Source organism: Thyridium curvatum, assembly GCF_004353045.1.
Source record: "Thyridium curvatum strain D216 chromosome Unknown NODE_37_length_373104_cov_81.786046, whole genome shotgun sequence".
Lineage (NCBI taxonomy): Eukaryota > Fungi > Ascomycota > Sordariomycetes > Thyridiales > Thyridiaceae > Thyridium > Thyridium curvatum.
Genome location: NW_022156792.1, coordinates 74,968 through 102,280, shown reverse-complemented (window position 1 = coordinate 102,280; position 27,313 = coordinate 74,968). Strand labels below are relative to the sequence as shown.

The 27,313-nt window shown below is 55.4% G+C and overlaps 8 protein-coding genes across 8 annotated transcripts; 5 read left to right on the top strand and 3 right to left on the bottom strand.

The window, feature by feature from the left end:
• Positions 1-1,606: 1,606 nt before the first annotated feature.
• E0L32_006468 (uncharacterized protein) lies at positions 1,607-2,180 on the top strand (the record flags this gene model as incomplete). The annotated part of the gene is made up of 3 exons (XM_031141104.1): positions 1,607-1,670; positions 1,736-1,834; positions 1,912-2,180. The coding sequence occupies 3 exons, from the start codon at positions 1,607-1,609 to the stop codon at positions 2,178-2,180; spliced, it is 432 nt and encodes a 143-aa protein (XP_030994753.1).
• Positions 2,181-3,580: 1,400 nt separating this feature from the next.
• On the top strand, positions 3,581-6,472 carry E0L32_006467 (uncharacterized protein; the record flags this gene model as incomplete). Its single annotated transcript, XM_031141103.1, has 4 exons — positions 3,581-3,868; positions 3,947-4,818; positions 5,522-5,782; positions 5,893-6,472. 4 exons carry the CDS (start codon positions 3,581-3,583, stop codon positions 6,470-6,472), a joined length of 2,001 nt encoding a protein of 666 aa, XP_030994752.1.
• An 885-nt stretch (positions 6,473-7,357) lies between these two features.
• E0L32_006466 (uncharacterized protein) lies at positions 7,358-9,864 on the top strand (the record flags this gene model as incomplete). The annotated part of the gene is made up of 2 exons (XM_031141102.1): positions 7,358-7,862; positions 8,051-9,864. The coding sequence occupies 2 exons, from the start codon at positions 7,358-7,360 to the stop codon at positions 9,862-9,864; spliced, it is 2,319 nt and encodes a 772-aa protein (XP_030994751.1).
• A 2,913-nt stretch (positions 9,865-12,777) lies between these two features.
• Positions 12,778-14,126, top strand: E0L32_006465 (uncharacterized protein; the record flags this gene model as incomplete). Its single annotated transcript, XM_031141100.1, has 4 exons — positions 12,778-13,088; positions 13,306-13,385; positions 13,454-13,628; positions 13,688-14,126. 4 exons carry the CDS (start codon positions 12,778-12,780, stop codon positions 14,124-14,126), a joined length of 1,005 nt encoding a protein of 334 aa, XP_030994750.1.
• Positions 14,127-15,219: 1,093 nt separating this feature from the next.
• Positions 15,220-15,806, bottom strand: E0L32_006464 (uncharacterized protein; the record flags this gene model as incomplete). Its single annotated transcript, XM_031141099.1, has 3 exons — positions 15,220-15,511; positions 15,687-15,718; positions 15,783-15,806. 3 exons carry the CDS (start codon positions 15,804-15,806, stop codon positions 15,220-15,222), a joined length of 348 nt encoding a protein of 115 aa, XP_030994749.1.
• An 899-nt stretch (positions 15,807-16,705) lies between these two features.
• E0L32_006463 (uncharacterized protein) lies at positions 16,706-19,561 on the bottom strand (the record flags this gene model as incomplete). Its single annotated transcript, XM_031141098.1, has 2 exons — positions 16,706-16,778; positions 16,842-19,561. 2 exons carry the CDS (start codon positions 19,559-19,561, stop codon positions 16,706-16,708), a joined length of 2,793 nt encoding a protein of 930 aa, XP_030994748.1.
• A 1,709-nt stretch (positions 19,562-21,270) lies between these two features.
• On the bottom strand, positions 21,271-22,425 carry E0L32_006462 (uncharacterized protein; the record flags this gene model as incomplete). The annotated part of the gene is made up of 3 exons (XM_031141097.1): positions 21,271-21,468; positions 21,527-22,098; positions 22,188-22,425. 3 exons carry the CDS (start codon positions 22,423-22,425, stop codon positions 21,271-21,273), a joined length of 1,008 nt encoding a protein of 335 aa, XP_030994747.1.
• Positions 22,426-24,541: 2,116 nt separating this feature from the next.
• E0L32_006461 (uncharacterized protein) lies at positions 24,542-26,899 on the top strand (the record flags this gene model as incomplete). Its single annotated transcript, XM_031141096.1, has 2 exons — positions 24,542-25,667; positions 25,755-26,899. The coding sequence occupies 2 exons, from the start codon at positions 24,542-24,544 to the stop codon at positions 26,897-26,899; spliced, it is 2,271 nt and encodes a 756-aa protein (XP_030994746.1).
• Between the last annotated feature and the right edge of the window lie 414 nt (positions 26,900-27,313).

Sequence of the window (27,313 nt, the reverse complement as noted above, 5' to 3'; positions counted from 1 at the left end):
AAATCGAAGTGTTGTTTTAGTGAAAGAAATGGGCCGTGCAATCGTCAAGGAGGGATCAGAATCAAGGCTCCAGAGGTGGATGTGAGGAAGAGCGGTCGGAAACGTAGACGAGGTCGCTTTTGGTGTATCAGGCAAGAATATCTCCTGACACCCGGTCCAGAAGGTTGTGCTTCTGTCATCATGACTGGAGCTATGTAAAAAAAATGGTAGCATTTCTATGATACGTGATCTCTGGGGAAGCGGTGTCATCTCCTGGGGGACAGCAAGTAAATGTTTATGGAATAGGCGTGATGTGACTTGCGCTAGCTGGATGATTCCCGGTATCGTGCCCAGATGCCCCTGAAGGTGAAAGGGTTTCTTGGCACCGTTCTGCTGACCATCAAGATTCATTTGATAGTCTCCTACTGGAAGCGTGCTGAAAGGACGCTCTGGGTCACCATGGGGGGATTGGATGCCGAGTGAGAAGGTCGACTCTCCCGGGGTCGGGCGAGAACTTAGGCTCTCCAAGGCTTAGTAATAATGCCACGAGCCAGGCGAAAGGCTGTGTTCTCTTGGGCCGAATGGAGGAGATATACACTCTTATAGATTAGCCGGGCGTGAAGCGGAGGAGAGGTTCGAAATGGCAAAGTCGACCATTCTACCGGGCCTAAGAAGTTCGACTGGCAGAGGTTTGAGAAAGCTCTCCGCTCCTCCTTTCCGTCGTGTACACCCGTTCGTCGTAAGTTGGCCCATGATCTGGACCATTACTTGCGGAATCATTGCTTCGAAGTCAATTGCTTGGAGTTCTAACTTACTGCCCTTTCCCCTGGCCTTTTCCCAGGTCGTGTCATCCTGTCTGCTCGTATCTGAGAGACTCTCTTCACGTATCGGACAGAGTCCCTTCGATCTGATTTGCGCTCCTAAGGGCTTCCCATCTCTGGATTATAATACAATTCTCAATTCCAAGGTATGGCTAGCCGTACCTTCATAGTCATATCAAAGTTCAAAAAGCATTGGTTCGCCCTTGTAACTAACTCTTCAACCACTGATATTTACAAAGACAGTTTTACTAGATTAGCTTCACAGCCTCGTCAATGCAACCAGTGAGGCCTTTTGTGGGTTTGATGATACCAGGATTCGGTACATAGCTCAAGCAGACAGTCAAGATGCCTCCCAACAAGACCGGCACCAAGCCCGCCTCAATGGGGAAGTTAAATTGCTGGTATCTACATCAAATGAGAATGCAAGAACTGATCCCTATTATAGCGACCCTTACGCTCCCTGGCGGGCCGTAGGTATAGTTCCAGACCAAGAACATGATGGCGCATGCCATCAGGAGCTTTGAGCGTCCGTGAGGTTCAATCTTGGGGGTGTCCACAGATAGTCTGGAGTCACCTCAGACAAGGTCCAGGGGCCAAAAAAAAACTCGATAAGGCAGCAATCAGGCGACCCCACCTGACGTCGCCGCTATTCCCTGGCGGCGACCATTCTGACCATCCAAGACTTTCTATCGCAACCTTTTTGAACCTTCACAACTCCGTCCCATCTCCGTGTCAATAAGCGGAAGAGGACCAGAAATCGACATCAAAAGCGGCAAAATTGACCTAGGTCACTTCGCACGAACGCTATGGGGAGTATTGTGTTGCCTCATCTGAGGACCGGCTGGCATGTCGACCAGGCTATCCTCTCAGGTAAGCTCGCACCCTGGCTATCCCCTCTTGTGCAAAAATTGGGCTGGCTAACAGAAGTCATACAGAGGAGGAACGCCTTGTCGTCGTACGATTCGGAAGGGCCCACGATCCTACTTGCTTGGCGCAGGATGAAGTCCTCTACAAGATCGCTGAGGTCGTGCGCAGTACGTTGGTCCATGGCCCAGATTCCCTCGGCCCCCCGCACTCCTGTGAGCCAGCGCTGACCCAAATCCTCACGTAGACTTTGCAGTCATCTATCTTTGCGATATCGATGAAGTCCCGGACTTCACAACCATGTACGAGCTCTACGATCCGATGACCATCATGTTCTTCTTCCGCAACAAACACATGATGATAGACTTGGGCACGGGAAACAACAACAAGCTCAACTTTTTGCTAGAAGATAAGCAAGAGCTCGTGGACATTATCGAGACGATATACAAGGGTGCCAAAAAGGGTAGAGGTCTGGTCGTCAGTCCCAAGGACTACAGTACCCGGTACAGATACTGAGTGTCGCGAGTTTGGGTTGCATTCGGGCAAGGCGTTCCAGGGTAGAAAGATTTTATGATACCACCACAAAGCGAAACCTTTTACTTCCTACCTGATGCTCTCCTCAATTCACCGCTCTTGAAATGAGATTAACATCCTCTGACAGACAACATCAGCGCAAGCTGCTCTGCTGTAGATACTGGCAGGAGGGATGCTTCAACTTGGACGCCTGAGTGAAGAGAAGCTGCTCCTGTCATAGAATCGATTCTGGTCAGACTGTCAACTGGTGGTTATGGTGATACTGCAGTACTGCTGATACTCTGAATGCAGGATGAGTAGGGGAAGGGCAGAGGGCGAGGTGAGGTTCTCTGGTGTGCGGACATGTAATGGAGGATTTCTACCTACCTAGGTATCCAGTGTCTCTGTAATAACACCTGGGCGCCTACAGCATATTGGAGGAGAGCCGCTCTTCTGGAGGTGACTGTCATACCACAGGGTTCTCTCGTGCTTGGCACCATCTCACAGTCGTCTCTGTCCCCACAGAATGTTTCGTACGGCCTTGAGGGGTAGCCGGGCCTGTTTGGTCTTGGTTGTTTCAGTCTGATCTCTTTGGTTGGGAGCGGAAGGTTCAGGGGCCGATGGCTGAGCCTTATTTGTGGAACAGCCCTGCCTGGGGAGTGTCCCTGGGCGGTGACGATCACACCCAGGGTATCTACCTACTTCACACGTACGACGCAAGATCCGTTGTGACAGGTAAAGCGGCAGCTGAGAGAATGAACTGAAGAGAAGAGAGGACGGAGAGGAGAGGTTGACACCAGAGAATGACAAGCTGCTTGTTTGGAAGACTGACCAAAATGGCAATTGAGAGCCGGTTTGTTTGCTGTGTGTACTTTACTCTACCGATGTACCCGGGAGTGATTGTCAGGGGCATGTGAGACTGCACACGCCGTTTGAATTCGCATGCAGCTCCCCCACAAGCCAGCCAGTCAGCTTGCCCCTGGACCTTGGGATGTGTTTGATCATCGCCCATAGCATTGGGATTCATGAGATCTGATTCACCACCCCCCTCCCCCCAGCAAATGCTGTGAGTCGGTCCCTCTCCGGAGTCAGCCGGCCGGCGCTTTGTCAGGGCCTTTTTCGGTGATCCTGACCATGTCTGCACATAAAAGAGGACCCAGGCGCGCCCTTGGTCCTTGTTCCTGAACCAAGCCGGGTGCTTGTCGAGTGTTCAGGTACATTTGACTTTGTTTTCTCTTCCAAGAAGCAGTACTTAATTCCTCCCTTCTTGCCTCAATTGACCTGTCAGTCAGTTTACTACCACAAACCTCAAATTTCCCTTGCCGTCATTACGCACGCAACACAGTTCTGTCTCTTTCACTTTAACTTTTTTTTAGGGAGGTGCCACAGACTAGCTGCCCAAAATGTTGCCAAAACTCGCATTCCTAAGCTTAGCAGCCATGGCTGTCCACGCTGCACCTGCACCGAGCAAGATGGCCGTCTTGCGACAGGACATCGCCTCGGCTTCGGCCAAGCTGTTCATCGGCGGTGGCCCGCCTGGCACGATCTCCGTCGCTGATTTTGACGGCAAGTCCTTCAAGGTCGTTACCAAGAACACGATCCAGGGCAGCAGTCCCAGCTGGCTGCTCTTCAAGGAGCCGAATGTACTGTATGCCGTGGATGAAAACACCAACACGACGAGAACCTTCAGCGTAAGTCTCACTCAAATTTCCTTAGCCAAAACCCCCTCCTCGTTCTCTCGGCTCGACTAACTCGCAATACCACTCTAGTACAACCCTAACACTGACGCCCTCGAGCCCAAGTTCGAGGCCACTGGCTCCTCTGGCGTGGTCTCGCTCGAGTTCAACAAGGACAGGACTCGAATGCTTGGTGCTGCCTATGGCCAGGGCCAGATCGATGTCTGGGACACCTCAGACCCCGCTGGAAGCTTGAAGCTGCTCAAGCAAATCCCATCCGAAGGCCCCAACGGTCCTGACAAGAGCCGCCAGGAAGGTCCTCACCCACACCAGGTCCTCCTGGATCCCAGTGGCCGCTACTTCCTGGTAAACGATCTTGGCAAGGACACCATCTCGGTTATCGATACCGTCGATGATAAGTTCAATGTCGTCCACAGGGTCAATGTCAAGCCTGCAGGCGCTGGACCGAGACATGGCGCATTCTATCCTCCCGGGCAAAAGCAGGCTACCCACTATTTCCTTGCCTGCGAGATGGGCAACATCATCAATGTCTACGGCCTCGCCTACAATGTTTCTGCCGGTGGCATCGCCTTCGCGCTGAAGCAGACCGTATCAACCTTTGGCGACAACAAGAACCACACGGGTGCTGGCGCCGGCGAGATCTCCGTTAGCGCCGACGGCAAGCACCTCTATGTCAGCAACCGCCTGACGGGTGGCAAGGCGGATAACATTGCTCACTTCACTATCGACACGTGCCAGGACGAACCTTTGCGCTTCGTCAAGTTGATCAGCTCGGGCGGCGGAAGGCCCCGCATGTTCAGCCTGAGCAAGGATGGCAAGTTCATGTTCGCCGCCAACCAGGACCCTGCGATTGGTCTCTCGGCGTTGCGCATTGGCCAGGATGGCTCTCTTCAGGAGAATCCCGTCGCAAGCATGCCGTTGAGCGCGCCAGACCAGGGCCCGATGTACGTAAAGCAGATTTGAAGGAGGGTTATGAGACACGAGGGTGGCCACTGCCTTTCTCACTCACGGCATAGCAACGGCGTTTTTTTTTTTGGCTTTTGAAAGAGGAAAACAGGGAAACAGGCGCATTTGGTCATTTGGTCACTGGTGCCGCATGAGATCAAGATCCTTGGGCAATGTCGGCTGCTTATCTCAGTCCACAGATACCTGCTATAGATGGTTCGGAAATAGATCCTCTCTGGAATTTGATATGTCCTTCGTTAAAAGGGGATTTGCGCCGGGTCCTACTCGCGAAGAAAGTGATAGTGTCGAATGTTATTAGAACTGGCTTGACACCTGGAGATCTATACAAGCATTCGGTGTTGCGTGTAATGTAGGTAGTATGAGTCAATGAAGTTAAGGATTCAAAATAGGACGCTGGACCTGGGCCCCTGTGTCTGGTGTGGCTCTTCCCCGTTTGAGTGGTCTCTCTGCCTGAGGCGCCACGAGGCGGCAACGACAGAGCTGCTCCACTTTTAAGCGGCCCTCCAATTGCGCCCAGCAATTGGCTCCGTGAAATTTTGGGCTCGCAGCTGCGGTTCCTGACCTCGAACCATTGTGAAGAGACGCAGGCAATACAATCATCACAGCCATGCCGCCACGGATACCGGTGCTCCAGGCGGCGAGATGCTGCAGAGCATCTGTGCTCGATAACACTTCTTTTAGGCCGCCTTCACTGACTGCGCTCTTCGCGGCACTATCGATTCAGCAGCAATCACGCAGCGCGTCGATCCTCGCAAGCCTTGCCGACAACCCAGGGGCGCACCAGAAGCGGATTCGAAAGGGTCGAGGTCCATCGTCCGGCTACGGAAAGACTTCTGGTAGAGGCCACAAGGGCCAGAAGCAGCATGGCAAAGTCAAGCCCTGGTTCCAGGGCGGTCAGACACCCTTGATCAAAGTGCACGGCAGGAAGGGGTTTGAGAATTTGTGAGTTACGCGCCCACGAACTTGTACTGGCCACGGCTCCAAGGATATCGATCCAATCACATACGCTCTGGAGATTCGAGGAGAGCAGGTGCTAACAGGCCGCTGCGCAGCCGTGCTCCCGATATGTCAGAGCTCAACCTCGACCGCCTCCAAGCCTGGATCGACGCTGGCCGTATTGATCCCGCGAAGCCCATCACGCCCAAGGAGATCGTCGAGTCCGGGCTGATCGGCCGCGCAAAGGACGGTATCAAGCTACTGGCTCGTGGCAAGGATGAGCTGCGCACTCCCATCGACCTCATCGTCTCCCGGGCCTCTGCCAGCGCCATCGAGGCAGTCGAGAAGGCCGGGGGCAAGATCCTGACACGCTATTTCACACGGCAATCCATTCGACGTCTTCTCAAGGGCGAGAGCATTATGACGCGGTCGCCGCTGCCCACCGGGCCGGAGCATGTAGAGGAGGTGCTGGCCGAGGCGAGAAAGGGACCTTTCATGTATCGGCTTCCCGACCCGACAAGTCGTTGGGATATCGAGTACTATCGGGACCCCGCCCACAGAGGCTATCTAAGCCACACTCTACAGCCTGGTGAATCGCCCAGTCTGTACTTCAAGGTCCCGACGGAACGGAAGCTGGCAGCGGGTAAGAAGGAGAAGGCGGGCGCGGAGCAGGCCGAGGATGACAAGCTCTTCTAGATTGAGAAGTTTGGGGAAGGAGTGGCAGAGTGTACGTTAGCCATATCTTTGTACACTACCTATTGCATACCTACCGTCAGATAGAGTACCTATGTGTGTATATTACATGTTTTAGCGAAGAGGGAATGGATGCTGCCCTGTTCTGGCATCCAGTCGACTCAGCCCTGTCACCTGTCCCGGGTGTCTTTGTACTAAGGCATCCTGGGCTTCAAAACTCGAACAGTGGTGGTGTTTGGCGCCCTTGCCTTCTTTCAGGTACCGTTGGATGCTCGGGGGTGCTGTGTAAGTTATTTACTAGGTAGTTATAAGTATCCCTTAACGCCAATGTTGAACCAAGACGAAGACGGGGTGGCTGGGCCACAAAGCCCCGGGCCTCCTGTATGGAGTGGACTTGGGGTGGTGAGACTCCAGGGCTGCGCTGCTCCCATTGGCACAGTGGCGGCACATGTGAGACAGCCGCTAGAAAAAAGCTCCCCACACTTTGGCTTCTCCACAGGTTAGATGCGATGCTCAAACCATGCCCCCGAAAGCTCCCATCCCGCCCGCGCCGCACTGTCGCAACGAACGGGCTTCTGCCTCCAGCTCTTTTCAAAAAGCCCAGCGCAGCCCTGCATCGCGACGCTACGACGGCCAAACTTGTCTTGAGTTTTTGCAATCGTTGTCTCCCTGCTTGCGTTCGCATTGTCTCGATTGCCTCGGTACACCAACGCCTGCCGTCACACCCACGCAATTACGTACGCGCCTATCATTGGTAGCACGCCTGGATACCTGCTTCCTCCAGACATCGCCATCACCCGCCACGAGTCGGCGCATACATCGTGATCCGTTCGACGTGCGAGCTCAACCAGACTTTGCGCCTTCTAATCCATCTGCTCCGGCTTCAACATGTCACTCTTTGGCTCCTCTCCGCCGGGCGAGGCTCCGTCTATGGAGTCGTCCTTCGCCCGCTCCCGGCAGTCGCTATTCGACGACGACGAAGCTACCACGACGCCCTCGCAGCCAAACAGCTTGTTCAACGACGATGACATGGGATCTGGAGCACGCTCCCCGTGGGATATGCCGACACCGCGCAAACAACAGACCCGCGCGGACCTGCTCAAATCCCTCCTGCCCGCCTCTGACGTGCCTGATAGTTACATCGATACATTTGACGTTGTCGTTCGTGAGGACGGCAGTGCCGGTAGCAACGTCAGCTCCAGGGGTGTTGCGCGCACGCTCGCTGCCGCCAAGCTCGCTGCCGATCAGCAAGCGAGGATCAATAACATCATCATGGCTGGCGGCGAGGACGTGAGCCTGGGACGCAACGAGTTCAACGTACTGCTCGCCTTGATTGGCCTCGCACAAGAGGGCGAGAACGTCAGCTTGGACGGGGTGGATGAGCGACGAAGAGGTGAGTGCCTTCCAACGCCTTTTCTCTCAGATGCTGGACTCGGTGCAGTGCATTCGATCTTATCGCCTTTGTCGTCACGTCCCCTCGTGGTCCGTTCTGATTGAATGGAGCCGTCATGGCCACAGCTCCTGTGGGTCCTATCTGGGGGTGAGCTTCCAAGACTAATCATCTTGTTCTCGCATCATTAGATCTGCCAAAGCCAAAACTGCCCGGCCTCGCCGACAACGCTCCTGTCCTGCCAAACACGGCCGAACTGGCTGCTAAGCCACCACAGCGACCTGTCACGCCGCCCTCGGCTTCCCAGTCGCCGCCGCCCAAGCAGCAGCCCAAGTCGGCAAATAGGGTCACCACCATGAACTACCCTGAAGATCCGTGGAATACACCTGAGCTACACAAGACACACAGTCATGGTCCCGATCCACCCCGCACCAATGGCACGTCGATGACAAACCCAATTCCAAATGGTAGCGAGCCATTTGGTACCAGCCCAAGCGAGAGTCTACCACGCAGGACGACTTCCAGCTTCACGACCAACACCGCAGCTTCTGGGGCAGGTGATCCGAGACAGAACAGCACGGGAATGGGACAGACCTCGGCCGGCGGGTGGGACTTCTTCAGCGGAGGCCAGCAGCCTGTTGGGGGCTTCAACCCCTCTGCTGCCGGCGAGCAAGTCACAAGTCCCTTTGGCGCTGGCGGCGGCGAAGGCGGTCTGGGCTTCGGAGGAGACCAGCCGCAGCGGCAGGCGTCCAGGAGCCTGGGAGGAGGTGGGCGACCAACCAGCACTGTCGACGAGAACATTGTTGTGACGCTGATGCCGGAGAAGGAGGGCATCTTTATGTTTCAGCATCACAATTACGAAGTCTCGAGCACGAGAAGAGGCAGCAAGGTGGTCAGACGGTACAGCGATTTTGTGTGGCTGCTGGACTGCTTGCACAAGAGATATCCATTCCGGGTGCTGCCGCTGCTCCCGCCGAAAAGGGTGGCGGTCAACGGTAACCACCTCTCCAACGATGGCGCGTTCATCGAGAAGCGCCGCCGAGGTCTGGCCCGGTTCCTCAACGCCCTTGTGAGGCATCCAGTGCTTGGTCAGGAGCAGCTGGTCATCATGTTTCTCACTGTGCCCACCGAGCTCTCGGTCTGGCGCAAGCAGGCCACTATTTCTGTGCAGGACGAGTTCGCCGACAGGGCACTGCCTCCGGGTCTCGAGGAGTCCCTGTCGCCTCAGCTGAATGACCTCTTTGAGAAGACACGGTCCGGTGTGAGGCGCAGCGCGGAATTGTACATCAACGTGTGCAACATCATGGACCGCCTTTCGAAGAGGTCCGAGGGCGTAGCCGCCGACCACGCACGCATCGCCCTTGCCCTCACATCGCTGACGGAGACCAGCGAGGAGACGTACGCAACGGACACGAGCGAGGTGGCCGTGCTGAACGAGGGGCTCGTTTCCATGAGCACTCACCTGCGCACGGCCCAGAGCCTCCTGGAGGACGAGGCCAAGGCATGGGACCAGGGTGTGCTCGAAGACCTGAAGCGTCAGCGCGATGCCCTGGTGAGCGTCAGGGACCTGTTCGACCGCAGAGAAAGACTGGACCGGGATAACATCCCCCAGCTGGAGCGCAGGATCCAGAGCAACGAGACCAAGTTGGCGAATCTCAGAGCCAAGCCAGAAGGGCTAGTGAAGCCGGGTGAGATTGAGAAGGTGGTCGAGGCCATCATCAAGGTTCGAATCCGTCCCTCCCTTGACCACGAGACTCTGCAACCTCGTCCGACTAACATTGCCGACTCCCTGCAGGACAAGGAGTCGATTGTGACGCAGCATAACCGGTCAGTCTTTGTCAAGGAGTGCCTCCGCGATGAGCTGGTCTACTTCCAGCAGACCCAGTACCACGTGTCGCGATGGAACCAGGACTGGGCCCAGGAGCGCGTCAAGTACGCCGAGATGCTGGCAGACAACTGGCGGCGTTTGCTGGATGAGCTCGATGGGATGCCGCTCGGCGATTGACCGGGTCTGGGTTCCGTTCGTTAGTTTCGAGAGAGGCTTTGCGGAGGGTGTTTTGTGTTTGTTTTTGTTCATTCTTGTTCTTTCTGCAACATTGGGCATTTTGGGCATTCTCACGATGTCTGAGCGTTTGCAATTGTCATCATCAACATTGTCATCATCATCATCATCATCATCATGGTCAGCAGCAGCAGCAGCAGCAGCAGCAGCAACAGCCCAGTCGTCGTCTATTTGCTTAGTTCATCATTCTATAGCCGTGGGGACGATTGTTGTCTCGATACCCTTTCTTCGAAAGTAATTTGATTTCCAGTGCGAGACCGTGGGGGTTCAAGTAGCCATATCGTGGATATGTTCCGCTGAAATGGTCTGTGTTGTTGCTTTCCCCAAGTCAGTCGGGGGGAGACGGCCTTCGTGGGATCCGTCCTTGCCCTTGCCCTTGCCCTTGCCTTTGCCTTTGCCTTTGCCATTGCTCTCGTATTCGTGCGTTCTTAGGTACTCAATGGAGAGATCGGTGTTGGAGTACATCCAGCCCTGAATGACAGGCAGGCTTGGCAGGCTATCGAGGCTGGCTAGATAGATGATGCGTGGGGATGGATCTGGTGCTGCTGTGCCGCGATGGTCCAGCTCCAGAGAGAGAGACTGGTGCTTGACTGTTCTGCTCTTTTAGGCCAACACGCCAACACTGGCTGGGGGCTTGGTCTCTAACTCCCACTCCCACTCCCTCCCTCCTCCCCACCTGGCCCGCTGCTGGGGCCAGTCATTTGATCCGTCAACGCATGCTTGACCTGCTCTTTTTTATGGGAAGGAAGAGTTACCCCGCCATTCACGATTCTCGTACACAGTTCCGTCCATTTGTTTTCAGCCTCGCGGCATAAGGCAGTTTGTCTCTGCTTCTGCTTCTGCTTCTGCTTCTGCGGTTTCCATCCTTTCCTCGGGGTTGCCAGTCACAAAACAGACGAGGGCACACACACAGGATCAATACGGTTCGTTGTTGATCTTCTCTTGTCACCAGTCGCATCCTGTCCCCGGCCCGGCGGTGACACGCGACCTTGCTTTCCCTAGCATCCCTCCCATGTTGCAGCAGCATCGGTCCAGTCAACTGTAACCACAGACCGCCGATCTCTTGAGCTGACTGTTCATCTCTCTATCCATCTCTCTCTCTCTCTCTCTCTGTCTCTCTCTCCTGTTGTCCTTGACGGTACCTAGGTAGGTTACCCCTCCTTCAAAACCCAAGTGCCAGTCCGAATCCACTCCCAATCCACCCACCCAAAGTCCTCTTGAATTTTTGATAAGGCACAGCAGGGAAGCCTAACCAGCCTAACCACTAACCAGCCTAACCAGCCCAGCCTACCTGAACCCAGTCAGCCCAGCCAGCTTCTCCATATTCTCCTCCCACACATTGTCAGACGTCTCTCCCAAACCCAACGAGAAAGGTGAAAAAGAAAGAGGCCCCAGCCAGGCAGCCAGTTCCTTTCCGGCAGAATAGGCAAGACGCCTTGCTTGTCCGATATATCTCCGCCCACCTAACAGGCCCAGGCCGCTCCCCCTCCTCCACAAAGATCGGCGGTGAAGCAGGACAACCGGCCTGTCTGGTCAAAGATCAACCAAGATGCCGGCCCTGACGGTGGCTCAGAAGACCCTGGTGTCGCAGTTTGTCAACACAACCGGCGCAACCAGGGACATAGCACAGAAGGTCAGTACTTACCTACCTAGGGTAGCGGTCACTTTATTCTTTTTTATCCCTTCTCTTGCTCTCTCCTCGTCGTGTCACGTCAAATCCCTGCATGAGCCGCAGTTCCCATCTGACCGACCCTTTGCACGCCTCGTGTTTGCTTTGGCCTTGTGCTTGGAACACGTTTTACCCTTCTCGATCACTAGATTGCATATCCCATTCGGCCCTTCTTTGGCAATGCGGATCGTCAACGACCCTTTTTTTTTTTTTATCTGTTGTTCCTTGCTTCGACCAACCCCCCGCCCATCCATGCACATATCCATCACATCCGATCCAATACACTGCCCTGCCCGCCGCTGAGCCAAAGGCCATCCAGCGCGGCCAGGGGGGGCGTCTCGGTAGTAGTGCGCGTGGGTTGCCAAAAGACGTTGCTTTCGGAGCCGTCCCCGATGTACCTACCTTAGCCTGCTCCATCGGGCCTGCATATCTCTCTTGTCTCGTCTCCTCTAGGATGCGGCTTTCGGCTGACAGTTGCGGCTTTGGTCCGAAATACAGTGTCTCAAGAACGCCAATTGGAGGTTGGACGTTGCTGCCGATGCGTAAGTCTTTGGATTTTTTTCTCTTTGTTTCTCAATCCTTTTCATACTCGATGCACTCGCACTCCCTTCCTCTCCCCTATCCAAGTCTCTAGCCTCCTGCTTCATTGTCGTGTTACCATACAGTCTGGTTTGAGTTCGTTCCTGGTACAGACCTCTTCCTGCCTGTCCTCTGGATCCACCGATTCCGATTCTTATCGCATCCACCTCAACCTTCCGGGCTTGTGTGACAAGGCGTTTGGACCATTCCCACCCGGCCCGTGCCAGGCCTTCTGAACGTGCAGAGAGCCAGAGCTGGGCTTGGCCATCTGCGACGGCAGCGAGCTTCTCGCCCTGGGCGGCGGAAAGGGGCCTTGTTGGCGGGCACTGCTAGGCGGAACCCTTTAAGCCAATCATTGTATACGTTTGTAGGGCCGAAGCGTATCTCTCGTGAGGGTTGTGTGTGGCCTTTGACTTTCCTCTCGATTGGGCGAACCGGACTCAAGGAAGAGGGGAGAGCAGGAACGAGCGCAAAACCACTCGCTCGACCCGTGGTGCTGCAGTTAGTGGTCCGGCCGTGACGTGCCCGTCTGCCTCTCAGTCGTGCCTCATATTCCGCTCATATTGGCAACAACCTTCGCGGCGTCAAGGTCTTCTCCCCTCGAGACCATGCGTTTACCCATATTTCGTTCGTCCTCTTCCGACCGGCGCTCCAAAAAGTCCCAAACACCGCCATCTTCAATATCCAGCTCGGACAAGGAGCCAAAGGGGAAGAAGGATAACGAGTCCAAGTCTGAGAATCGACTTGGCCACGCGGTCGATAATCTATCTACATTGTCGTTGTCAACATCAGCATACGACTCACCCTCGCCGCTTCCAACAACCCCTATCGACAACCCTGAGCCTAGGGGCATGTTTCGCGGAATCCGCAACAAGGCCAAGGCATCCAAGGCCAAGGCCAAGGCTGAGGCTGGGGAAGGGTATGGAGGACTTGCACTACGCTCACACCCACCCGTTTGACCCCTTACCAAGCTGTCCTCTCATTATCTGTTCAGCCAACCGTCCCCTTCCAGTGGGAGGGGAACAGGCTCGAGTAGACCACTTTCGTTCCTGAGCTTTTACCGCCGTTGTCATTATGTTGTCGCTGCAATCATAACCACGCCGAAGAAGGTGAAGATGCTAACTTGACCGATCTAGTTTCTTTGATAGGGGAGGATCGGGCGGATCGACATCCGTATCAGATGCCAAATTGGAGCAGATGTTTGAAGACTTGAGAGGTCAGCGGCATACTTCCCAAGACCTCCCTCCCTGTCTAAGGCTCTGGAGACTAATACACGCGCCGTAGACCCTGACAATGACTCGAAGGATACTTTGGGCGTCGAATCAACCATGAACTATTTGACAAGTCTGGGTCTCAATCCTGAGAGCGGCGAAATCTTTGCAGCTTTGGAGCTAGTTCAAGCACCGAGCCTTGGCGAGATTACCCGCAAGGGCTTCGTGGACGGTTGGAGGGATAGCCGGTATGTACAAGAGAGTCCGTCCGCGGCGCTGCAAGTTCCTAGCTCATGCTCGCGTGCAGCACGAGCGCCTCGAAACAGGCCCATGCCCAACATATTCGCAAGCTGGTCGCCCAGCTCAGTGCCGATCCCACCTACTTCAAGGAAGTCTATCGATACGTCTTCACAGTGGGCAAGGAGGGAGACCAGCGGGCCTTAAGCCTCGAGAATGCCAAGATCTACTGGCAGCTTCTCTTCTCGCCACCCGGCCGTCCTTGGCAGACAGCCCACCACGACTTTCTCGACCTGTGGATGTCATTTTTGGGGGAGAAATGGACTCGTTCTGTCAACCGTGACATGTGGAACCAACTGCTTGAGTTTGCCAACAAGTCGTTGGAAGACGAGACGCTGGGTTTCTGGAGCGAGGACGGCGCTTGGCCCAGTGTCATTGACGACTTTGTAGCTTGGTGCAAGGACCATGGTGTCGGCAAGGCCGAGGGCGACATGGAGCTGGATTCATAGCGGACCATCTTGGCTGCTACGTCGTGGACCGTCTCTGCTGCGCCGTCGCTATCAACAGTATACTCCCGTCCGCGAGCCAAATCCAAGTCTAGAGTCCCATCTGCTATTTCGAAGTACCGGATTAGCTGAGTTGCCCTATGGAGGCAGGAAGGGACCAGTCTCGGAATCTGTTCTGGACAATGATGATCAACTCGACATCGACATCGATATAGCAGCAGGATTGGCGTTAGCCATGCACACATGGAACAGAGACATTATTCTTTCAATTCAATGTCAATAGGGGCAACCGGACCTCTCGACCAGCATACACAGCATACAATCCGCGGCCCGCAGTCGAGAATGCTTGGTGGTGGTCTGTATTCGGTATACGCTATGAAAAGCTGGATGGGACACTTCTCGGAGAGAGAACTGGTTCAACATGATGCCATGCTCGGTGAAGGCATACGTCAAGGGTCGCGGTACGACATTCAGTGCGAATAGACACATAGAGAGAAAGCGAAATGTGCCATTAGGGCGTGGTATCCAATATAGCTAGTACCCGGACCAGTATTTCAAACAAGATCTCAAAAGACTTTGATTCACTTGGTGTGCTATATGATATACATAAACGCATGCTGTCGGGAAATGACAGGAACATGACGGTCAGGGGCCAGACGGTTGATCGGGATTGAGCACGCCCGAATAGTCTTGTAATTCTTCAAGTTCATAACCGTCCGTTTTTCTACAAATGGTAATTATACAATGCCTAGCTCCATTAGAGCTATGTGCGCCGTTTGTGCAGAGAGGCATGTCTGCTTTAATATACACGTTTTTGAGTTGTTCACTCAAACCGTTGTCCATCTCGCATGGCGTGGTTAGGCGAGGCAGTCCTTGCGGCCCAGTCGATCGCCATCGTCGTCGGTACCGTATCAATACTCCTTTCCTTGGGATATCTGATCTGAATCCGCCTCGGTGTCAAAGAGAACCCCCGCCTGGGTGTTTCTCTCTCCACCTCCATCTTTTCTCCCCCCGCCTGTGTTCCATAGATGTCTCTCGTCTCTCCCTCTCTCTCGTCCCCGATCCACCCACCCCTCCCGCTCACGGTGGTTCTCGTTCACGTGCCCCTCTCCCACCGGATCTCGCCGAGCCGGCTCAGCGTGTCGAGCTTGCCGTCACCGAGGCGTACGCCCGTGGCGCGGATGACGCGGGGGTCGAGCGCGAGCGTGCTGCGCACCTGCTCATGGGCGGCGGCGGAGCCGTCGTACCGCAGGACAAAGTAGTGGCCGTTATGGTGGCGCATCTGGGCCTTGGTCACGGCGCGCGGCAGGGCAAAGACGCCCCAGTTGGCGACGGAGCGGACGACGCCGCCGTTGCGCAGGACGAGTTGGCCTGCCGTGAGGACAATCCTGGACGAGGGGTAGGAACAAGCACGCGGTCAGCAATCTGGTCCTGTTCTCTTCTTCTTCGTCTTTCTTCCTTTTGGCCGCCAACCATCGTATACATGTGTCTCCCATCCATCCATCTCCAATACTCAGTGCCATAGCCTAGGGTCGGGTGCGATTCGGGGAAAGAAAGACTCACTCCTTTACCTCGGCGAGGTTGCCAGGTCGGACCTATGCCACGGCCTAGTTAGCCCATGCACAGGTTCTCGAGGGGTGGGAGAGAAAGGAGACTCACTATTCCTATCAGCTCGTAAAGCATCTCGGGCGACTATGCGCAAAGCCTGGCTCTGCTCCTTGTGCTCTCGAGGCGTAAGAAGGACAAGATGATGCTAATGTCTTTCGAGATGCACCAGACGCAGGATACGCTCATCCATTGGACCACTCAAACTCCCGCCCCAGACCAAAAATTTGGGTGGGGCCACGATGCGGAGGGCTAGATGATCCGGCGTGACTAGTTACATCAAATGTATTTGATCAATTTGATCAATCAGTTGATATATTTAGCGCCTCTCGCTAGTCACCTCAGGTACTACTTACAACTACTACCCTTGGCACGCTTGGCTGGCACAGGCATTCGTGAACTCGTATGCTATCATGGCAGCACTCTCATAGAACAGAGCCAATTAACACATTATTTCGACTTCGTACAGCCAATCCAGGCACTCCTCGACAGATCCGACAGACCTGATAGACTAGTTACATTCGCAAAGCATGAGAGATCATCGCGACGCTTCTCCCCTCTCCCAAATAGTAACCCGCCCCAAAGAAAACGCTTGCTCCCATGCTAGCCAGCAAATCTGACCAAGCAGACATATTTTGGCAAGTCGCGTCAGCGAGTATATAGACATGCCCGTATCTGTGATAAAACCCAACCCTCGGGCGAGTTTCCAGCCATGCCGTACAGTGGCCGAGATGAATAAGAATGTACCGCGATGAAGTTCCCTTCAGCAAACAATATGCCCCTGCTATAGAGAAAGGGAGTTTGCTAAGGAGTTCATCCTTACAGAGTTGAGGAGAGACGAAGAAAAGAAAGATACATATAGAAGGGAAGAAAAACAACAAGTGGATGAGGCGAGGGAGAAGGGAGGGCGGGAAGACGTCGCTGGGTTTCGCCATGTCGACCTCTCCATTACTGGGTGGTTTTCAAGAGGAACAGGATCAAGATCCTTCAGAGTCGTCACTAGCAAGGACCTCCGAGTTCATCTCGTCCCAGGCTTTCTCGATAGAAACCCTGAATGGCTTGGTCAGCATCTCACCATGGCTGCATCTCCAGGTGCAATCGGAGGGAACTTACGCGTCTGTGCGCACAATCTTTACACCTCTCTCCTTCATAAATGCCAGGAATCGCCTCTTCGTGCGTTCCCGCTTGAAATGAGCAAGCACATCGCCCCGGTGGACCACCCCTTCGACCTCTTTCGTGCCAACAATGACCTTCTGCGAATTCTTGGCATAGGTGATATCAGTCAGCTCCCGCATACGTATGTGGAAGTCTATATGGTCCTGGTAGACGCCCCAATCAACCTTCTTCCGAGATCCCTTGAGTCTCATGTCCCGCAGGACCTGATGTTCAAATATGTCTTCGGTACCTCGTTTGGTGCGCGGGATATTGTTGTTCGGAATCCAGTGCCAATACTGTGTGACGTCCATGCCTGAAGTCATGAAGCGCGTCTTGATCTGGTAGAGGCGCCAGTCAATGTCGTGCACCTTGTCCTTGGAGAATGAGTCAGTGGAGGTGTAGCCATCAAAGTCCATGTCGTTGGACGAGGCTGCAGAAGGTTGAGAAGCGCCCGCAGCATTCGAACCACGCCGCTTGGTAGCAGGAGAACCGGTTGCGGCTTGGGATGCAGCAGAAGCTCGAGGCTTCTTGGCCGAGGCGCGAGGCGACGGCGCATGTGGTGGTGCCTGTGGCTCCTGCTTGGAGCTGGGCGGTCCAGCTTTCTCGTCAGTTCCAGCATTTGCTTTAGCACTCTTCTTGCGAGGGGTATGGTTGGGCGTGCTCTTCGGAGTCGAGTGGGGCTCCTTGCGCTTCTCGCCCTTGGCCGGACCTGCCTTGGTCTCCTTGCTTGGCTTCTTGTCGAACTTGAAACCTGAAGGCCGACCGATATTTCCAAACCCGCTCTTGACTCTAAGCGCAGTAAGCTTCGGGTCGTGGTAGAGGTGGAGGAGAACCTTGCTCAGGTTGAAGCCCTGGGGGTTGGCTTCGAACACCTCCTGCAGTCGCTGGCGTAGCCATTGCGAGGGCCGCAGCTCGGTGTTGAATTTCTGGAGCTCCTCGAGTGAGGCAACGAGGCGATGAATAGAGTCGTAATACGTCAGTCCCGTCTCACCAACCCACTGCTTGCCGACGATTTGATAAGGGTGCAGTTCGCCCGACCTGAGGAATGCGAGGATCTGGTTGCCACGGTTCACCTGGCGATTGGCTAGGAACCTGGCATGCTTCTCGGTGCTATTGAGATTATCACGTTGCAAGGTGGCGAGCTTCGCCTGCCACTCGTCAAGTTTGGGTTGGATGACCTCCTCGAGGGGCCGCCAGGTCGGCTCCCAGTAAGCATGATCCGGGGTGATCTTGGCTATGGGAACACCGCGCATAATTTCTGGTTCGAGAAAGACCATCCCGTCGTCCTTGAGAGTGAGTCTATCTTTGGTGATGTCCAGTTCAGAACCGTCAGCTTCTTCAGCCGGGCGAGGCGTGGCCTCGGCACTAGCCGTTGGCTGGGGAGTGCCCGCGGGCTGAGGAGTCTGGGAAGGGGTGTGAGATGCGCCATTTCGGTCTTGCTTGTCGCCCTTCCCATTGGGAAGGGGCTGACGAGGTTTTGGCTGAGGGCTGCTGAGTGGTGGTTGTGGCTGGAGCTGCGGGGGCTGTTGCGGTTGCGGTTGTGGTACCAGCTGTCGTGTCATATTGGATGGCCAGTTGTAAGCGGCAGAGAAGTTGGCTGGTGTAAATGAGGAGGGCGCAAAGTGAGAAGATGCCTGCTCTCTAGTGGCTGTTTCGGAAGGGTATTTGGGTGCTGGCTGTGCTTCTGAGAATTGCGGTTGGCGCACATCACCGAATTGGGGTTGACCAACACCCACTCCTTGCAATGTCGCCCCCTGGCAGGTGCCTCCAGTCCATTCACAGTTGCCACAGCGTAGTAGAAATCGAGGGTGAGCGAGCTTCACACACTCTGCAAATGGGCCTTTCCCATTGCGGCAAGAGGTGCAAGCATTCCTCTGTATGTCGCCCTTTGCTTGTATCATGCAGGCCAGCCATTTTTTTTCGGCGTGCTCATTCGAGTCGCCGATGGCATTCATATCGGCAGCAGTGACTGGACGATTGGGGCGGACCGTGACTCTGGCTCTCCTGATAGGGAGGAGCTGGCACTCCAGGACCTTCTCATTTGTTGAGTCGATCTGTTTAACTTCTCCGATGGGATTGCCAGACGAGTCGTGCAGCTCTACACCACTCGGGTTTCGTACCCTCCGTAGCCGGCTTGGCGGATTGGCATCATTGCGTCCACCCGCCATGGGAGCGGCAGCGGCGGACTCTGGCTGTCCTTGGCTGGCATGTGCCGTGGATGTGTTCGGTATTGGGCGGTCACCGTTGTTGACGATGCGAATGGAAACATGGCCATTGACAGGTGCTCGATTTGGTGTAGCCATTGCTAGGGGTCGGTATTTTGTCTCGGCAACCGCCTCTTTGGCCTGCTCGGCATCTCTGCGAGTGTACATGGTGAAAAGCCGGCTGTGCGCCTCATCTTGCCTCTTGCGCTCCAACGCGACCTTGCGAATCTTCTGCTCCAGTCTGCGGGGGATGTCTGCGATGATGCTTTCTGTCTGGTGGCATATCATTCGTGCCTCCTGCAGCTGCTCCGCTAACTTGTTCCGTTGGCTGAGGAGGGTGACCAGCTTGTTCTGCAGCGCATGCGCCTCGCGCTCGGATTCTTCTCTGATCTCACGATCCTCGAGGGCTCTAAGCTCCTTAAGCCGCGCCAAGTGCTCGGCCTCCATCTCGCCCCACGGCAGTGACTGCTCCATTTTGCCTTGTTGCAGCGCCCTGGATGGTGGTGATTATGACGATGTGCTGATGGTTGTGTGTGTGCTAAGCACGGGCTTCGCTTGTCTTGGTACGCGATGAACGCGTCATGTCCAGGACTGGATGCGCGCCCTGCACACCAAAGCCACTAGAGTCCACGCGAAGTTCGACTTCCTATAAAGTTAGCAAGTCTGGCTTCCGGCACGATCTAGGGGTGCGATATGCAAAGGCCATTCAGAAGTCAAAGACCTAATGGCTGCATGTGCGCAAGAATAAGAGGGACGGTGGTCAAGTCTCCTAGACTAAGGGTGAACGGGGAATGACATTGGGGATCATAAGGAGGTGAAAGAAAAAAAGATCAGAGAAGAAATGCAGGCCGTGCACACAGCTTTCCACAAGTGCAAAATGAAAGCCGCCGGCAGTGTTCTTATGACGTGCAATGGTAGTGATTGTAAAAGGCAGATCGCTTCGCATCCACCCCAAGCAATTCAAGTGTCTGTGGTTGTCGAGGAGGGAGGATTGTCGGAGCAAGTATGAGCAACGCAACAGGATCCCCAGCTCTTTGAGTCTGGGACGGGCCGTGACAGATCCAAGAAAAGGCCACCTGGAAGCCACTTACCCAATCGCGCCCTTGTATTTCCTCCCTGGTTGGTTTGTGAAATCCTATCCTTGTAACGTAAGGGTACGGCCTCGCTCCTGCTCACCCAAGCAGACCATCAGAGGATGAGTTATCTCTGGATATTATGAGCCGGAACCTAAGCTTGACTCTGCGCTCACGTCCGGACCCCCAACAGAGATGCGTTGCCCACGAGACAGAATTAGGACATGGAGCCTGGCAGGTCGACGAAGAGGAGATGGCGGTGCGTCATAAAGAGAAGGCTAGCCGACACCAAGATGAACAATGTAATGATCGACCTGGGATTGAGTTTGAAGGAGGGAAATTGAGAGTGAGGAGCATCAGCGCAAGATGAGAGCTGAGTGTTGATGCTCATTCGCTCCTGGCAATTAAGGTAATGCGCTAGCCTAGCCTAGCCTGGCAGGAAGCACTGGCTCATGGGCTCCTGCTCGGCAGCCACGACAAACACCCCCCTCCTCCCAAAGCCCCAGTCTTTGAAATTCCCAATTGGACATACCCATACCTACAAACGTAAGTACCTACATACCTACTTACTCCGTACAGATACCTTACCTTGATACTTGATTTTTACGAAACCGACCTGGGGGGGCTCGGCAAACCACCACACTACCACAGTCCTTTTATCTTGGCCATCAACTTGCGAGGAGGTACCACCCCATAGTTCGGTGCTTGTTGCAAGGCTGATGGATAGGTGCAGGCGGCGATCAGCCGAGTCTCGAAAAAAAAAACAAATTGCGCTGTGCGTCATGTGTATTAACTGACTCTACGGCTATGTAATACCAGAATGATACAAGGAATAGAGATATTAGTTGTTTGCCTATCCTGCTGTGCCCTAATCCCCTCCGCTACTCCATTGTTTTGCTATACCAAGCCACAGATCCCTATTGCCGGGCACGTGTAGAAAAACGTGCGTAAATCACAAAGAAACGCCTAACCCCCTCTCGCTAATGCAGACATGTTGGGCCAAGATCGAGTAAGGTCTTCACATCTCTTGTCGAAATCATCAAGAACCACAATGAATATCGGGCCGCCAGTTCCGAGGACCGGCAGAGCCCAAGTTGAGGCAGAGGCGCCTCAATACTTGGACGAGTAGCGGTTGGCAGTCGGTGACGGCGAATAGGGATGGTCGTACGCGCTCGAGTGGCCATACGGATCCTCGGTGTAGATGGTTGCGCGGCGATCTTCCTCGGGCAGGAGCTCCTTGACTTCCCAGTTGTTCATTCTGGTGCCGACGGAAAACTCGAGATCCTCCTTGGTGATGGAGTCCCAGTACTACAAGACGATTACAATCAGGGCAGAGAACGGCAGAGAGAGCACTGGCAGTACGTACCTTGTAGACCATCATGACGGCTAGCAGATTGCAGGTCGTCGCAAAGAACAAGCCGTCGAGGTAATGGCTGATTGCGGAACAGATGGTCGAGCTGAAGGCGTAGAGGATGACCTGACCGGCGATGAAGAAGAAGACGCCAAAGGCAATGTCACCGAGGGGCCATCTGTCCTGCAGCGTCCTGACGACCAACAGAATCTGCAGAGCGACGTAGATGACGAGCTGCACGCCGTTGAGCAGGTACAGGACGGTGAAGAGGCCGACCGTGTTGGTAGGGCCCAGGCCCGCCCACGACTTGAACGTGGCCAGAGACACGAGGAAGGATATGACAAAGGCGGCGAAGGAGCACAGCCGCATCATCCACAGGGACAGGGGAGTGCCATCCTCGTACAGCTGGAAGCCGACGAACCCGTTGATCATGAGGCAGGTGATCATGGCGGAGGAGAGGCCGTTCTGGATGGAGACGAAGTATGGGTATGGTGAGGAGCCGGGTGGCACGACACCAGCGTCGACGACCAACGATAGGAAACTCAGGAGCATGTAGAGATAGAAAAAGGTGGTGATTTCCTTGCGTCCTAGAGGCGTAGCAGACGAGGGCGAGGGTTAGCAAGTGCTGGACAACTCGGGATTGGGATGGAGCGATTGGGGTGGCAGTACAACGTACCAACAGCCGTGAACTTTCCACGGACGTGCAGAATCATAACAACGGTCATGACTAGGGCGACAATGTGCATGAAACTGGCAGCGCCCTGAAAGATGATTGTGTTGGCGAGCTCGATGTTGCGAGCGTAGCAGTCAGGCTCGATGCCCACGCCGCTCGAGATGGAGGTGATGGGGCCGATGGAAGCACACAACGGCAGCGGCGCCGTGTGGCAGAGGCTGGTGAAGTCGCCGAAGCCCATGATGGAGATGGTGCCGGGTGAGCTGGCGCGCTTTCTCGGCAGCCGCTTCCTGCTTGCTTGTGGGGGGGGGGATGGCAATGGCCCGGTCCTCCCTGGTCAAAGCGTCGCGACAGAACGGGGGGCGACGCTGTGTTTCTATCGGGAAAACGCTGGCCGATGACTAGGGATGCAGTTGGATATCGTATCTCGACGGGATGGTGCTGTCGGTGAGGGATGGGCGCCGCCAAAAGGGTACAGGAAGTGGAGGAGGCGATGGTCCTAACGTGCGTGTTGGTATCGTATGCGGTGATGGCGATGAATCAGAGTTGTTGGTAACGAGAGTGCTGTAAACGAGCGAAGCCGGACAATGTAGCTGTGCGTATGCGATAGAGATGGCGACGGCGATGGTGATGGTGATGCAGGCTGGCCCGGCTAGACAACCTGACGGGAGTGGTGTTTTGGCATGGACTTTGTGTTTGGGAAGAATTGACTTCCAGTAAGCGACACCTACGGAGCTACCTAGGTACCTCTAGTGCACTCTGGTCTGTGTGTCGTTGCTCCGAGCGCACTATTGAGGTTTCTCAAGGGAGGAGTGCCAGCCAGACAAGGGATGGGGGGGGTCGGAATGGTCACCAACCAGTAGGGAAATAATGAATAGTGGAGGGGGGAGCGCCTCATGCCCTGTAAACTTTTTCATGCCGTGCGCAGCCAGCTGTGGAGCGGCTGTTGCTGGGGCGAGAGAGATCCATGGATGGAAGCAGTGCAGGTCCTTGCTTGGCATTGTTGGCAACTTGGCCGGACTTTCCAAGATCACCTGCCTGAAGACCAGGAACACCGTCACGGGGTAACTAGGTGATTCCAAGGTCCGGTTTTGGTTCCAACTTCTCGTATTGAAGTTACCCAGCTGGATTTCCTCCTTCGTACTTTGTGGTGCCTTTTCTTCAAAGTGAAGAATGTGTATGCCAACATTGTTCAACCCCATACCTCTTTTGCCCATTGGTGGCAATCCTGGAGGCTGCCAGTGGCTGAGACGGACGGGTGACCCAGCAATGCCACGATGCGCAATCGCTGTCTACAATAGTAGTAGTAGTCTTGCTGGAGGAGCCTCGAGTCTGTCTGTTGCCTAAAGTCGAAAAGAGCTCTCTCTCTCTCTCCCTCTGTCTCTCTCCATCCCAAAACCTCGTGGGCCAGGCAAACCGCAAGGAGGACTGCTTCTTGAGAACAACGCCGTCTCTTCTTCTCCTTCTCCTCCTCCTCCTCCTCCTCCTCATCGCCACTCACTCGCTCCAATGCCTCACACACACACACACACACACACACACACACACACCTCATTCAGTAGGTGGGCACAGTACCGTCTTACGGACTACCTGTCACGGCTTCATCACAGTCACAATGCGACAGATTGCTCCAGAAGGGGTGGATCCCACAGAGAGTCGGTTTGCAGCCAGCACGGTGATCCCACAAACAGGTCGCCTAGCAAGCTGCTGAGCAGATGGGTAGGTACTTGCTTGGTTAGGTGTTTGTGTCCCATTCAGTCAACAGGTCATGATGTGTTTGATGTCGGTACATATCGGCTCGCGGTCGTGGCCGCAGCCACCGCCCAACCGCGCAGATCGTTTGAGTGATTGGCTCCATTCACCTGCAGCTGGGCGACAAGGGCGCCAGGCATCTTGCAGTAGTAGTTAACTAGACCGTCGTACATCACAGGCATCATCTGCCGGTTGCGCGCGGCCCCCAAGGCCCTGCTACCTGTCTGCAGAGCCTCATCTCTTTTGCTTCTACTTGTACTCGATCTGCTCGTCTGCCTCTCCCCTATCCATCCTCCCTCTTCTCTTCCATTCCAATTCTGGGAAGCTCCGATTTGGCTCAGATTACCCATCGTATCGCTTCGCTACAGACCGTGAACCGTCTTTCTCTCCATCTTGTGTACAATCGTTCCATTACATGTTGCAGCAGCTCGATCATGTCGACTTGCGCGAGAGCCAGCTAAGATGAGGCCGTCTCCGTTCCTTCTTGTTGCTCCTTCGCAATTGGCGTCAGAGGCCTAGAGGAAGAAACCTCCGGGATATCGCAGGATATCGCAGGATATCGCACCATTGAAGCATACACCACCAGACTACCTCCCGTCCCACACATGGATCTCACCACCACCACAGCCGCCGCCGGCACCATGACTGCCACGGCCGGCAGCACCATCATTGTCCAGGACGACGACAATATCGAGGCCAACGCCTCTATTGCTGCCCTCATCATTGCCACCATCGCCTTCTTTGCCGCCGTGGCCCAGCTTACCCAGTCAATCATCTCGGCAGCCCGCGGCCTTCCCAACTGCTCCAGCGATGTCATGGGCAACTGGGCCCGGGCCACGTCCAGAAACTTCAAATGGTCAGAGTTTCGGCTCCAGGTCTTCTTCGAGTCTCCCGTCATCTTTCTCGCCCACTACAGAAACGAGAGGGTCCCGGTTCCCGGTGCGCCCGCCTGGTATGCAGACGGCACTGACGACAGCCGCGCGCGCTTCCGCCTCGGCCCGAAGCCTGCGCCGCCTCCCGAGACGACCTCGTCATCTACCATGTCCTCTACGGGGAAACAGAACGGTGAGTTGTCCGCCCGCCACCTCCGTCTCCAGGAGCGTACGCACAATGTGGACAACGAGCGCGTATCGTGGTTGAAACTCCTCGAGACCATCCAGAAGATGGAGGACATGGCCTCCGCATGGGAGAGGCAGCAGGAATCCCCTCGCGTCTCCTCGGGCCACCCGGACCTGGTCGTCTGGATGCAGCCAAAGAAGCGGAGCTTCGACTACAACCCGGCCGTCAAGAAGCCCTACGCCAACACGACCATCTGCCATATCGTCGAGCTTGCCGCCATGCTCGGCCTGTACTGGAAGCTCTTTGATCGCGATGCGAACAAGTATCGTGCCGAGGGCAACGGCTCTAGCCTGCTGGGCACACGTGTCGACGAACTGGGCATCGTCTTCGTCTTCGAGGCGACAGGGCACCCACAGTTCAACCGCAACAGAGTCATCCCCACGTCGGCTCTCAAGGAAGTCTGTTTTGGCAACGTCCCGACCATTTTCCGCCCAACAGATGCCGCCAGCGATGCCGCAATCAGGGGCGGGCCCTTGCCCGAGCAGACCGACTTGATGACACTCCAATTTGGCAGCCGCCAAGAGATTGCTCAGACGCTCAATCTGATAGGTTGTAACACGGCAACGCGACTATACTACCTCCAGGAGAAGAAGCATATACATCTGTTTCCGGGTTCGTGTCCCTCTCTATGTTCTTTCCTAGTCGACTAAGACCGCCGTGGGAGCTTGGCTAGCTAACAGGAAGACCGCGGGCCGATAGTGACTTTCGAGATACTGGGCATGCTTGGCCGCACCCTGCATCTGCTCGGGAGGCCTTTCACCTACCTGCCCAACCCCACCATATTCGAGTGGAACAGACAGTCCTTCTCTATGCGAAGAATGCTGGAGCAGTTCACGGCCTCGCTCAGCGGAGCAATAGAGTCGTTCCACGTCACCGTGCCCGACGAGCTTAACTCGGTTCGCGATTACGCCACGGCGCTCTTGAGGGCCATCCCCCCTTCTGAGAGAGACCCGCTGCAGCCCACACAGCTCGAGCTCCTGCACCACACGCTCAGCCTCCTGGACGAGCTGCTGCTCCAAAAGGACAAAGCCGTCGTTCTCGACGTGCTGCGCCGCCACCTACAGGAAGTGCTGGTGGCCATCAACACGCCGGCCGAGGGCAGCGAGGCACCATCGGCGGCATCGAGCAGCACTCGCTCCTCCCGTAGCCCGCGGGAGATTTCCTTTGATAACCTGCTCGACGTGCCGCCCGAGTACAGGGAGGTCGAGTTCATGGCCATGTACTTTGAGGAGATCAGGTACCGGGTCATCAGCAACACCGACGACGACGCCTATGGCAACAACCAGGCGGCCGAGGCCTCGCGCGCCATCCAGGAGAAGAGCGACAAGGAAAAGGCCCAGCGCAAGGAGTACCACCGCCAGAGCTTCCAGGCGGCCAGCATACGCAGCATGCCCCTGACCGGCCCCTCGGCCTCAGGCGGCCTCGGCGAAGGGCTGCCGCCGCAGCAGCCCGCGCGCAGGTCCACCGACGCCCCCATCCGCCCGCCGCCAACCGCCGCCGCCCGCGGCACGTCCACGCCCGTGGCAGGCACTCGCAAGCCCGCCGAGGACGCGGCTGCCGCCGACCCGGACCCGAGCCCGTACCAGGGCGGCCGCGACGAGACGTCGCCCAAGATCCTGACCACCCAGCCCACGTTCCGCCCGCCAGGTCACGACGGCGGCCCTCAGCCCGGCAAGGCGCCCCGGCCGCCGCGCAACGCAGATGAGGTGCACCGCAACAGCATCTGGTGCATCTTGGTGCTGCGCATGATCTGTTGGCTGCTCCTCCACAACTTTGACAAGAATGACGTGCAGCTGAGCAAGAGCGGGCTGGTCGGCAACCGCCAACCCGTCTACATCATGTGAAGGAGAAGGAAGTGGAGAAGTGAGATGAGCAAATCTTTCCTCTTTATCGAGTTGAACTGCCAGGTCGTTTTTGGAGATCGACATAGCAAGCTTAATGGTGGACCGAGGTGGACTCATGAATATTGGGCAACTCGAAAAAAGTAGATGGCCATGATTTCGTAGTGCAATATTGAGTTGAAAAGGCTAGCACAGCACAGCACAGTCATCTAGGTTGACGATAAGAGAATGTACCCAAGTTAGGCTAGATACCAGACATAGTATCATCGTGTATGCATAGACTTTCCAATCTAGAGCGCCCCCTGAACGAGATGTCAGCGACCAATTACAAGCAGCGTCTCGCTCTCTCCCACTACAAAACTCCGAGTGCCTGATATGTAGTCCCATATAAGAGGCCTTACAGTCACAGGCAGCGAT